The following is a 13181-nucleotide window of genomic DNA, read 5'->3' on the forward strand; positions in this document are numbered from 1 at the left end:
ACACCGACTTTGACCTATTGCCCGACCACGCAAAACTTGCACAGGAACGGACGGCCGAGGAGGAGGATGCTAAGGGGAAGGTGTGGAAGGGTACAGGGTAAAAAGTTGATATCTTAATATTCCCCTATTATTATACTTCTTAATTTTCAGACATTTAATGCACATTTCTTTAATTTATGTGTGGCTTCTTGGATGAACATGGATAGCTGGTGTTTGGGATTTTACTTAATATGTAATCAAAGATATATTAATTCATACATTATATATCTTATGGTGAAAGTAATGTTCTAATTATTGTTCTAAAACCTATTAGTTTTCTTCAGTGTATCTGAGCAAACAAGCAGTGGCGAATAGGGTTCTTTGGTCCTGTGGCGCTGCCTAAAAGGTTATGCCAAATTACGAGAATTTTTGAGGCTCAGCAATAACGGGCGCGTTGCCCCGTCGTCTGGAGGGGATTTCGGTCCCACCGGCTTCATCACTTCCGCTTCGGCTCCTTTATCCCTCTCGCTTCCTCCTCTTCAGATATAAATCATTTAAATTAACAACTTTTGGTTTATTAACAGAATTTATTGGCAGCCGTTTCTGCAGCCTCAGCGTGCCGTCCGTTGTTACTCCTCGTACTGCTGCTGCTGCCGTTGAGGTGAGCACGTTTCGGGTTTCCCGCCGAAGGATGCCACCTTGCCCCCAAGGATAACGGCCGGTTGGCTCGATGATTTGTTATTTGTTAGTGAAATGATAATGGCAACAAATGAGCTTTTATTGTTCCAGTGACCGGGGCCTTAAAGCCGCGTCGTCATTGGCCCTCTGTTTCGATATAAATTCATGAAGGATAAGCCATTCAAAAGGGGATTTGCATAATTTGTTGCCGACTCCAGCCAGGAAGGACCCCCAATTTCCCATGGAGCCCCGATCGCTTTTGCCACTTCTCTTGTTGCTCACAATACAACTCCATTGAACAATGGAGCCGCAATTACAAAAGTTCACCAGGATGACGACCCACCAAATCACACTCAAAATTTGTTTGCTCAAAAGTGTAATTCCCTAGAAAAGCACTATAAATTACAACTTATTTGCTGAATATTCTTCTAAATCAACTTATTTGGTAAGAGCAAAGCTTGAAGGATATAAAAAATATTATTTTCATTTCCTGCAATCTACGCAGTAAACGTTAATTCCTAATTTTATTATTAATTTCATGTTTTGATCTTTAAGCAGTGTGTTTCTTCAGGTGCACGGACTCGGATTCCTTCTGCCAGAACGTCAACCTGTTCGAAGATGTTCCTAGTGAATCGGTTTACGTGCTGAATCCTTCAGGAAAATACGCTCCTTCCGCAGCTGCCTTTCGCTCCCATTAATCAGCCATTAATATTGTGTAAACCAAAACCGTTAGCAGCCGTCAGATGCTTTTCACAAAATATGATTGTTTTCAGCCGGCGTTTGAAACTTAATTCTATTCAGTACGCTGGAATTCTGATTCGGTTTTTGCATTCAAATTTAAATATAAATTGACACGTGCCAGCCTTCGCAAACAATCAGGACACGCTCTCAGCCAAAAAAGGTCCGAAAGTGGGGAAATCGAATCTGCAAACAGGAGGAACAACGATGTGCACGTGTATGACTGATTATTTTGAACTCATCTTTTGGGTGGTGGCCGACTTCTTGCTGGCGAAGTGGTTCTCACTTCCGTGTCCTTGGGCACAGCTGTGGATTTCTGCTCATGGGGTTGCAGCCAATTCAAAAGCGAAAGTGTGTTAAGTTTTCTTAGCTACCAAGGCAATTTTCCAGCAACGTATACCACCGAGGAAAGTCAAGCGTATTTTCTTGTAAGGTTTCCTCTTGAACATGTTGTTTCATTTCGATATTTAAAGTACCTTAAAAAATCCATTTAATTATATTGAAGAAGTGTTAGCCTGTCTTCTCTTTGTGGTAAAAATCATAAGGCTTTACAGGGTCATTTGAAAAGGAGGGAGCTAATTCAACTGGTAAATTTAAAACTTTACCCTTCTTCAAAATTCCAAGGGTGAATACTATTTTGTATTGCTATATATAATCGGACCAATAATTGAAAATCCTTAAGATATAACCTAACAGCCGCTGGCGTTTGGAATAGTGTGCACTTTTGTTAAAATCAGTTGTTTCCTTATTTGTTTAATAATAGAATGTGTCATATAAACAAAATGACCTCCTAAACCACACTCACTTAATATAACTTAAAGTTACAATTTACCATCAAAAAAGGCATTCTTTCTTAAATATTTCATTTAGCTTGACAGAATAGTTAACTCCACATTGTAAATTCAAATCCGTTAATAAATTTGATAAATATTTGTATCAATAAATCGGCACAATATTATTATTTTGTATTTACCCAATCGTTGCCTTAAGTTGTTCAATTGTTAAGAGTATAATGAGCGCTGTTTGCTTTTATAAAATGGTAACGACGTTATAAAGATTAATTTCCGACTGCCAACACTTCGGTAAACTTAAATGGGACTCCGTCTGAACCCAAGCTCATTGAAAGGAAAATGATTCGTTGACCAACTTAAAGCTCGTAATGACAGACAATTTATTTTTGCGGCCTCGTGGCTGCAAATTGGACCAGTGCCACGCCCACAAATAAACTTTCCCTGGGTGGAGCAACACTGATGATGACAATCATTCCCATCGAAAAGTTGAAATCAATGTTGATGATCTCTAGGCCAGCTAAAAGTCGAAACTTCTGCATTGTTATCTATGGGATTTTGGGTTGGGGTGCGGTGATGAATGCGGCGATGGGGAGGTGGCGCCACCGAAGTGTCGCCAGCGGAGGCTTCGATGAAATGGAAAATATAAACAAAATCATTTGTCAAAACATTTCGAAACAGCTCTGCAAACGCTAGATTGTGGTCCGAAAATCGATGCTCGGAGCCTTCGATTTGCACAGAAGAAGGAGGATTTGTGAAGAAGGAAGCGGATTTGGAAGCGGAAGGACTACTGTGAGTGTGATTTTGAGTAGCTGGAGAATTATTGGTGTCAATCACTGGTGTTCGTAAACAGAGGAAATCAAGCCAGGATTATAATAGAAGCTGTTGTTTAAAAGTAGATTCTAAGTACTAAATTCCATACTGTTTAATTATAAGGAAGGGATTTAGGAAATAGGTTTTATACTTTCTAATAGATTCAATTGGTTATGATAATGCTCTACCTTTGCCTTTTAGTAATTCGAAAGTTTAATCAAATATTATTTTAAAAGAATTACTAAGAATGAACTGAGTTCTTTTATTATTTTTATAAGTATTCTAAATATTTTTTAGAAAGTAGAGGTCCAGAAACATATTAAAATGGAGGTGATATGGTCTGATTTTCCTGGGTATACAGTTGGCAACCTCTTCCACTGGCGTCTCCCTTTTTCCTTTTCTGGTTGGGTTTGACTTGGTTTCGTGATTAGTGATAAGAGTTTATTCGTTGTTGTCCTGGTTGCCTCCTTTCCGATTTTGGTCCACCTTGTGTGAGCTCTGCTTTTCAGTTTCCCTGCCAGTCAGTCCGGTTCCCAGCATCGTTTGTCAAGCGATTTATTTCAATTATTGATGTTGATTTTGCCTCCTCCTGGTTATGTACCGAGCTAGATAAGGCAGCAGTGGTGTGGCCGAGCAAATTGCCAGTTTGTGGGACACTTTTCCCAGTAGTTCACTGCCCTGTTTTCCACATTTAAACTGACTTTTCAGCGCCGCCTTAAAGTAGGCAACTGGAGTGTGGCAATCGAAACTCGCACACAAGAGTACAGATGGGCCAGCATATTTCCGTTTATAATTATTATTATAACAATGGCCGGGAATTTGGCCGGCGCATAATTAGTGAAATGTAAAAATTAATCAATTTCGTTATAACCCAATTATTGAAATTGCTAGCAATGCAATTAAGCCGCGTTTGCCCAAAAACGGTCAAACGACCACATTCAACGACCACTTGGTCCATGTCGCTGGCAGGACCGCCAATATAATAATAGCAAAGGCAAACAGCAGCGATATGGGATCCGATTTGGATCCAATGCGGGTCGAGTGCTGGTGCATCCGCATCCATATGAGGACTATATATATGTACATATATGTTCTGGCAACTAGAATCGAGCAGGGCTTCCCTGGCCCAGACAAATTTGCATTTTGTGTGATAGTAAATAGTCCAGAATGGATAAAGTTTTTCATTTGCATTATGACCAATGGCGCCCGAATAACCGACTTTTCCGCGCTAAAGATTTAATGGCTATATGTGCACACGGGGCGAGCGGAAAATGCCAAGAGTTTTCTCTCGCCATTGAGCAGAATTCCGTAATTTTGTCAGATGCCATGGCTCATTAGCAAATAAATATCTAAAATTTTGCTAAGGGAATTAAATGCCGTGAGAATAAATAGACGCATGATGTCTTTTTCGCGCGACGTTGTCAGTGTAAAGTATATAAAACAGCTGTTTTTCTTTTTTGCACAAAAACATGTAGATAGATATATAATAATTCATAATAATGAATACATTTTTCGATTGTATATGACTAATTATAACTATAATTGGTATTCGACCAACGACGATGCATAAATGTGTGTCATTTGGTGGGCATAAATATATACAATAAATCAGCATGTGTACATTTAAAAATAACTATATTTTGAAATTAATGTCATACAAATAAATTTAATTTTAAACAAAGTGCAATGTGCAATTAAATTCATTGACCCCAGAGTGAAAAGCAGAAAGCATTGCACTTAAATTAAATATGCAAATGTTCGATCCACATACGCGTAAAACAATGTGCCTATATAACTAAGTTAATGTATAAATTATGCGTATAAAAATATGTGTATTTTGTTTGCTGTAGCACGCTCCACGGAGTGGTTTATTTAAATGTCTGGACATTGATGCCGACACACCTATATTTATTTCAGATACACACACATATATATGAAATAAATACATATATTTCAATGGATATTTGTGGCCACCACATACGAGCTTATGTGCTGCGGAGAATGCAAACACGTATTCAAAATATTCTGGAAGAAATGCAGCCGGCAGCGAACATTTCACAGTTGACTAAAATGTAAACACGAAGAAGTCGGAAAAAAGGAAAATCATTTTCTAAATATATACAACGGTGCTCCGAAGAGCGCAATGCGGGAGGAAAATGAGCGAGAGTGGAAAAGCGTTGGGAAAAGCCGAGAACAAAGAGCAATGCATTGGTCATTCGTTTGATTTCAAGTGATTTTCAAATTCTATAGGCTGAAGTCATAAAAAAGCTTTTGCGAACAATTGAATACCCTTTTTACAACATGAATTAATTTTAATTGATCAACACTATCGATTAAAATCTCAATATAATTTTACTTACTTAATCAACCAAAATATACTTGAACATTGAAATCAATTTAACCCAGATACAAACATCGTTATTTAATAGACAGTCAAACCAGTTAATTTAAACAATCTTTAATTTTATCAGAAGATTTGTAGATATTCCCATGAAGACATAATCCATGATCCCTGCCTGAGTAGTAGGGTGTAGAATCCGTGTATAAATAAATTGTGTGTAGGTTTTCACGAACGGCAACAGCAACAGCTGCATAGCTTTTGGAAAATTGGGAAAGCCACTCGCGAGTTTTCCGCTGGCCGAGATCAGTGTGCGAGAGTGCGTCGACGAGCGAGGACACAGAACCAGAAGCCAAGAAAATCAGAGGAAAACGTATCCGGCGGGAGAAGAAGAACCAACGGGAAAGCTGTAGCCAAGTGAAAGTGTGAGGAGATATTAATAGAAGGCCACGTCGCACACATATTTCCGAACAGCGGATAAATATACAGACCGTTCATAGGCGGTCCGTGAGATACACACCCGGAGGAGAGACGGAAACCAGGATGACGGACGTGCCGGAGCCCGTGCGCAAGTGCGCCAGCCTGTTGAAGGGCACGAAGAGCGACACTGAAAAATTCGCCGCCCTCTTTATGGTCACCAAGCTGGTCAAGGGCAAGGACTGCAATGCGGCGGGCAAGAAGCTGCTCTTCGAGGCCATAGGGTTTCCCTTCCTCAAGAAGCTGCTGGTGTCCAAGGATCTGCCCAACGATTGCCCGCCGTTAGTTTACAAGAGTGTCGCTCTCTCGATCCTCACGTGCTTTTGCCAGGAGGAGGAGCTGGCCACCCATAAGGACATCATCGACGCCATACCCACGCTCCTGGAAATCGTTGAGCAGGCCGATGACGAGGACTACGAGGATAACCTAATTGTGGTCAGCGAGGCGTACAGTTGCCTCAAGAGCATCGCCAGCCATGAGCCTGGTCAGCAGGCCCTTCTGGCCACCGGAGCCATCCCGAAGATGTCCCAGATCTACTCCGCCCAGAGTTTCCAGACCGATGAGGCCTTGCATCTGATTGTGCTGCTCGTTAAGCAGTTTGGAGTGGTATCCTGGCCCGAGGATCCCACTGCCTTCCATGCCCTGATCCAGAGGATCGCTTTGGACATGGAAACCGACGACACGGAGAGAAAGTACGAGCTCTGCCGTATCCTGGCTGATATCCTTATCACCTGCCGTCGTGAGATTGTGATCAATTCTCTGGAGGGCCAGATCTGGCCGGAGAGCTTGTTCAAGGGCTGTGGCGATATTCTGAAGGCCAAGATTGGTCCCAAGCAAAGGGATCCTGCACTGCATCTGATAGCCACCACCTTGCAGGTGCTGGGCATTCAATGGGCCTTCATGGACGAGCAGAAGACTTTCTTCCTGCAGCTCCTCCAACTGGGAGCCATCGAGGTACGCATGCAGATGGATGAGAAAAAACTGGAAACCACCTTCAAGCAGGCGGAGCTGCTCACATGCTGCTTCTCCATTCTGGAGCATTGCATTGAGTATATGGCTACGGATCAGCTGGACCTAGAGCCCAAGGAGAAGCAGACCACTTACACGGCTCTCAAGGGCGCCTTCAACCAGGTTCTGGCGGTTTTGACCCGTGTTAGCCAGGACAAGATCAGGGAAAGCACTAATCCCAAGGACAAGAAGTTTGTGTTTGCCATCGTGAAAGTTCTGTCCGCCTGGTTAGCCCAGGAGACAACAGCCATGAGACCGGCTATCTACAAGCTTCTGCCCTTCATGCTCAAGGTGGCCAACGAGAGTTTCCAGGAGCTAAAGACATGGAGGGCAGGAACTAGGGAGGGCGAACCACCCATCGATGTTCTGCGGATCATGCTTCCGGCTCTGTGCCACTTTGCAGTGGAGGAGGATGCCAGGAGAGTGCTCTTCACCCACAAGCAGGACGAGGTGCTGCTGGAATCCTTGGAGTTCTACTTCAGCATTGCCCACTGGAAGAGGCCGCCAATCCCGCGTGCTGAGCGTTTGAAGCGAATGAATGAGCCCGATCCGGTTCCGACTCCGGAGCAGCAGGCGGAGATGAAGGTGGCCAGAAGTGCCATAGTGGCGCTCTGCAACATTTTGATGAACTTCACCGTCTTGGAGCCAAAGAAGGCTGAGGATGGACCGACTTTCGCCAATCTGCTGAAGTTCGTGGTGGAGAATCTACCCGAACTGAAGGATACGCCCGATAACCTGGTCATCCACGGAAACCTGGCTGTGCTGGGCCTTCTACTGCTTAAGCAGCAGTCGAAGAAGGTGAAGCAGAATGACTTCTCCATCTGTCGCTACATCCAGGCCACCATCCGCTTCCTCTGGGATGCCTACAACATCGATGAGAGCAACGATCCCACCGCCCTGGTGGTGTCCATTGCCTACAAGGGCTACTGGTCGGATCTGTCGGAGCTCTGGTTCCTGGGAATGCAGACCATGTGCGGCGTGCTACCTCTGGTGCCATGGCTCTCCGAGTTCGCCCTGGAGTCCGGCTGGGCAGAGGGCATTGTGAAGACCCTGAAGAAGGTCAAGATCGGCACCCTGCCGGCTAACGTGAAGTCCGCGTACGAGGACTTCCTGTCCCAACTGGTGGACGTGAACGGCGATGTCCAGGCCGTGCTCAAGAAGGCCGATGCCCTGCGGGTCTGCCGCAATCACAGGATGATGGATCTGGGCAAGAAGCTCTTCGGCGACTAAGCCAAGCAAGGCACTCTCTGTTTCTCTAGAGGCATTTTTTGTGTGTGATTTGTGCGCCAGCGAAAAATGGAAAATATTTTGTATGGATTTTATTCTATTTTATATGCTCTATTTTAATGACTAAATACCTAAATTTATAAAAAAAATAAATAAACCAATTTTAAAAACACATCCGGATATAAATTTCTTTTTTCAGTTTTGGCTTCTCTCATCAAAATGTTTTACCATTCATTCGTTCTCATTTTCGTTTGTTCGGGCCAACTCAGCGGAATTAGTTGAAACTTTTGCTTGTTTTCGTTCTTGTTGTTCGTTTTATTTTCGAACAAAAGCAATATGTACGGCCAAAACACGTCACATTCGTATATACTAGAGGAAAAATAAAACACTAGCGTTAAACAACGATGACGAGTGCACAGGCTGACCGAAAATAATACTAATAATAAGTGAAATTTAATTAAAAACATGCAGCTAAACTTTTTGTTCGCATCGGAATGGAATGGAATGGAACGGAAGCGGCGAATTAATAATGTGCTGACGTGAAGTGACAACTTTTTTGGCCAACGATTTTGGAGCGGGAAATGCATGTAACATTTCGGAGGACAACTCATTCGCCGTGGGATGAGTTGTGCAGATAAACCAACATAATTTTGCAAAATTAAACATTGAAGGAAAACATCGATTTCGGTAATAAACTTCTGATGCACGTTTTTTTCAGTAAAGTAATTAAAATGAAAGCATTTTAGTTTATTAGACCGGGCTTTATTAGCTTAGCACAGTTAATTAACTTAGATATTGAAAACCATCAAAACACTGTGGAATATTTGTTTATTTTCCCGAAACTACTGCTTTTGACGTTTTAAAGGCTTTCATCAACGTGAAATAATATTATTAATAATATTATTTGCAATATAATTTTTCCAATTTAGTTGATTTAAGCCTGCAGTAATAAGGAAATGCGGAAATGTGATATCACTTTGCACATACTTCATTAAACTACTTTGTAATTAAGTTTTCTCTTCTTTTTTATTTTTATCATTTATACAATATCATCAATAAGGGGTCACCATTTAATTTTTATTTAAATAATTAATGCTGCTTGTTAGTATGTTCTCTTGAAATGCCTGTCGTTAAAGGGCTTATCGGCTGGCTTTTGGATTTGCGACGACTACAGCCGCATCTGAGCGGATTTTCCCGCTGCGAGGCTAAATTGCTTGTTAGCCATGAATGAAAATAGAGCTGGAGCCGCAGAAGATGGTGAGGCAGCAGCTGCGAACCGAAGCAAAAGCCGGGCATAAATCTCCAATAAATCTTAAATACATATTGCGCCGCCTGTCGGGTTGCTCCGCTCCTGCTTCTGGCCCAAGGAATACCATACCATACATATTATGCGAAAGTATCGCTCAATCGTGCTATCTGCTATCCACTATGGGAGTCCTGCGCCCGCTCAACACCTGCCAGCCATTTCTCTTCCATATCAGAGGGCTGGGCGATGGGCGATGGGTTTTATTACGATATAATATTTTATTGTGTACCTTCAGATGCTCGGATATTTGGCTCTTCGCTACATTTGAGTTTCAACCCTTTTCGGCCATGGCCACCTCACTTTTTGCTTTTTGGTCGGCAGTCCACAGAATGTGTAAATTTGCCTGAGCCGAGCCGTTTGTTGTGTTTTGTCACCGGAATTGCTTAGCTGTGCCAATTCGAAGGAGCATCGGAGGAGTGTGGGTGGGACTGGGGTGGGTTGAGGTGGGTGACCACCCGGCAGTTGCTTTGGATTTTCGGCTATTTGTGCATTTGACAAAGGTAATAAAAGGGGCCTTTGGCTTTTGAAGCATCGTCGCCTGCTTGTTGATTTTGTTGCTCTGTTTGTTCGGCTCAAAGCTATAAAATATATACAAATATATATGTATATGTGTACGGGAGAATGTGTTTTATTTTTATTTTATTTTTGTTGCTGTTTGTTTACCTCATTTTTTGGGCTAGCAAACATGCGCTGGCATTTTCCGTTTCTGTTTGTGTTCTGCGGGCTTAAATGTGTTTGCTTCTAATTAAAATTAAAAGGTTTTTTGTGGCCGACAACTGCGTGAAAGAAATTACAAATGTCAAGCGCATATCTATGGCTTAAAGTCCTGGTTTTTGGGTGGCATTGCGGCACGGCACTCAATGATCCATTAATTTTGCCAGTGAACTCCTCAATCAGCCCCGGAGTAAGTGAAACGTCTGGGGAGAAGAGCTCATGTGGCACTGGATTCAAGAGGTTGTTGCAGCAACAAGTTGTAGGCACCTTGATTGCAATTAGTAGCATTCTACGACTTTGTTGCCACCTTAACGAAATGAAAACAAAGTTGGAAAAAAGGTAATGAAACGACGAAGCGGGCAGAAATTCATGCCAAGTCCGCACTTCATGGCAACGCTTTGAGAGGACTCGTTGACAAGGATCCCTGTCCACAAAGCAAACCTCTTAAGTTGTAAGCTTTGTTTCGCTCTGTGGGATGGGCTAAATATGTTTATACAGCCGCTGTCGGGGATCATCAGCCAGTTTTATAAAATATTAAAATTTTACTTACTTATTCGCACTATTCAGAACAGTGGATAATGTTCTTGTCGTCTATATTACTAACTGTATAGTATATGTAGTATATAATGGTTCACTTTTGACCTTAATACTAATTCATAATATTCGAAATATAAGACAATCAAATGAAATTGGAAATGTGTTTTCGTACATCTTTCAACGGGAACAATTAAAGCCGCATGAACTGAGAAAACATAAAATCAGCAAATTGTTGATAGATAATATTATTCATCAAATACTCAAATACTTTTATTGTTATTATATTATTATTTTATAGGGAAGGAAGGAATAATAATTGCAGACTGACAACGAATGGCGCCAGCTTTTAACCTAAAGTCGGTTAGTGAGAATGGGATAAATATACTGGGGCAGCTGAGAATGGTCATCGGAGGAGTTTATGCGGAAGGACTTTGCACCATTTAGCCCCTGCTTAACACCCAATAACAGTATCATGCGGATTTGATTGCCAGATTCAATTGCCACTTGTTGGTGCAAGTATCACCCGCAGCAGCAGAAGCAATTGCTAAAGTGAAAAGGGTGCGGATGATGCACGCGCAAATGCGCACCCCAAACGAAGTCTGGATCGGATTCCACCCCAAGCAATAATAATGGAATATTAAGTAAAAGCTGCTCACAAATTTCCAATTGAACGTAATGACCGACGGGGGGATGGGCGTTAAAGAGTGCCCTTGGCACCTCCGTCTTCTAAGCGGCGGGGAATTGGTCTTGAAGAATTTCGAGTCCCCAGCAAATTAAAATTAATTCAGAGTCGGTGGACATCGAGGTAGCAGAAGCAGATGTTGCACTCCAAACGGGGCAAGTCATAAATTATTCAGGACACTTGTCAGCTCCAACTGGCAAGTATCCGAACAAGCAGAACAGTATCAGCAACATATGCCGCTGAAGGGGCCTTCAAACGTAATCCCGAGCAGATATCGGACGGATATCGGGTTAAGTTGCAAATTGAGTCTCTTCAAAATTTAAGCCGTGACCTTGTCGAATTGGAAACGCATGTCGCACGCTTTATAATCCCCATAAATTTGGTACGTCCCATTGAACTCGGATTATCGCATTCGGTCAGCAGGAGCAGCAGCAGCTTCGCGTTTTTTCCTGTGGGTGTTTTTCAGGGGATCCTTTTATTATTTCGGGTGTTGGTAATTAAATTTGTCATCACGCTCAGCTGGCAATTGGTCGTGGGTCAACGGTCATAAAAACTGACGCCCAAAAGTAGGCAACGAAAGTCGAAGAGCGAAAGAAAGCGAATTTCACCAACGCGGTAGCGCTCTCACTCGCTTACTTTCTCTTCGCCTTTGGTGCTCCGAGCTGGAGCTTTTGTCCCAAAGCTCGCTTTGCACACATAAAAGCTCTGCGCGCGAGTCCGTTTCGGGTTCTGTTTCTGTTGTTTATTTTCTTCGGCGCTGTTAATGATGCGTTAAATTTAAATGGCCATAACAATTAACGATAATTGCTATTGAAGTTATTATTGTCTTATTGTCTATGAGGATATTTTGAGTTTGAAATATTTGCATAGTTATGAACACCATTATGCTTACACTAATTGCACCCATTGCGCTTTTCCTCCTCGCTGTCTTAGTCAAAATTCGCGGCCTTCGCTTTCGGCAAGCAGGTCACTCGATAAGTGCACTTGTTGCCTTTCAATAAATAATTTTTATTACAGTTTCGGGCAGTTTGAGTTGGTACAAACAACAAATCCCCGCCAAACAAGGATTAAATTACCCAGCAATCGAAGTTCGAAACAAAGCGAAACAATTGCACTTTTTCTAGGGAGGTTTGAAGTCCTTTGGCAACGCTTATGAAACATTTTAACCCCACTGCCTCTGCTGTTCCGAATTCAATTCAATTCGATTGCCCGCCCACGCTGCGTATACATAACACAATAAATTATCAAGTTATGTACCAAAAAAGACCGCACGTGGAAGGGCTCGAATTGTGGGAGGAGCCGTTGGTCCAGTGGGCTAGGTGCTCCTCCACCCTCCAGAAGGCAACGTCAAAGGTTAGGTTGTGCCTCTGCCCAACTGGAAACACAATAAATACTGCAAGTGGGCGTCGTTTCTGTTTGCTCTTCGATATCAACAAGAAATTCAAATAAATGCATTTTAATGCCAGCAGCCTTAGCCGAGTGTGGACGCTTTAAAAGCTTTCAAATAGAATAATTTATTTCCTTCTCTGGAGACTATTCCGTAACGTGGGCGGTTGGTAGATGTGGGCGTGGGAATGGAAGTGGGCATGGCTGGCAACATGGCGGTGGTGGGCCACCATCGATATCGCCGTACATTGATGTGTTAATTGCCGCAATTCCAAGGAGGCCAAGGAAACAGGCAATCACATAGACTAGGGTTGCCTACTCTTCACAGGAAGCACATATTTACTATGTGAAACGAAATTTTTGTGTTAGTTGCTAAAATATGCATTTTAATAGATAAATTTACGTATGACAAAAGTGTTGGCTTCTCTTATATCTACTTAAGTTTGGAATGAAAGGGTCTGGCAACCATATAGGCAATTTCCTTTGCCTTACATGCACCATCACCCCCAA

At 42.4% G+C, this 13181-nt stretch overlaps 1 protein-coding gene across 1 annotated transcript; it reads left to right on the forward strand.

The window, feature by feature from the left end:
* Positions 1–5629: 5629 nt before the first annotated feature.
* On the forward strand, positions 5630–8220 carry LOC117144884 (neurochondrin homolog). Its single transcript, XM_033310295.1, has one exon. It carries the CDS (start codon positions 5878–5880, stop codon positions 8047–8049), a length of 2172 nt encoding a protein of 723 aa, XP_033166186.1. The 5' UTR covers positions 5630–5877; the 3' UTR covers positions 8050–8220.
* Positions 8221–13181: the final 4961 nt, after the last annotated feature.

The sequence above is a fragment of the Drosophila mauritiana genome, chromosome 3R (genome assembly GCF_004382145.1).
Source record: "Drosophila mauritiana strain mau12 chromosome 3R, ASM438214v1, whole genome shotgun sequence".
Taxonomy (NCBI): domain Eukaryota; kingdom Metazoa; phylum Arthropoda; class Insecta; order Diptera; family Drosophilidae; genus Drosophila; species Drosophila mauritiana.

Coding starts and splice junctions, on each gene's coding strand:
- LOC117144884 (XM_033310295.1), top strand. CDS start 5,878: ATGACGGACGTGCCGGAGCCCGTGCGCAAGTGCGCCAGCCTGTTGAAG.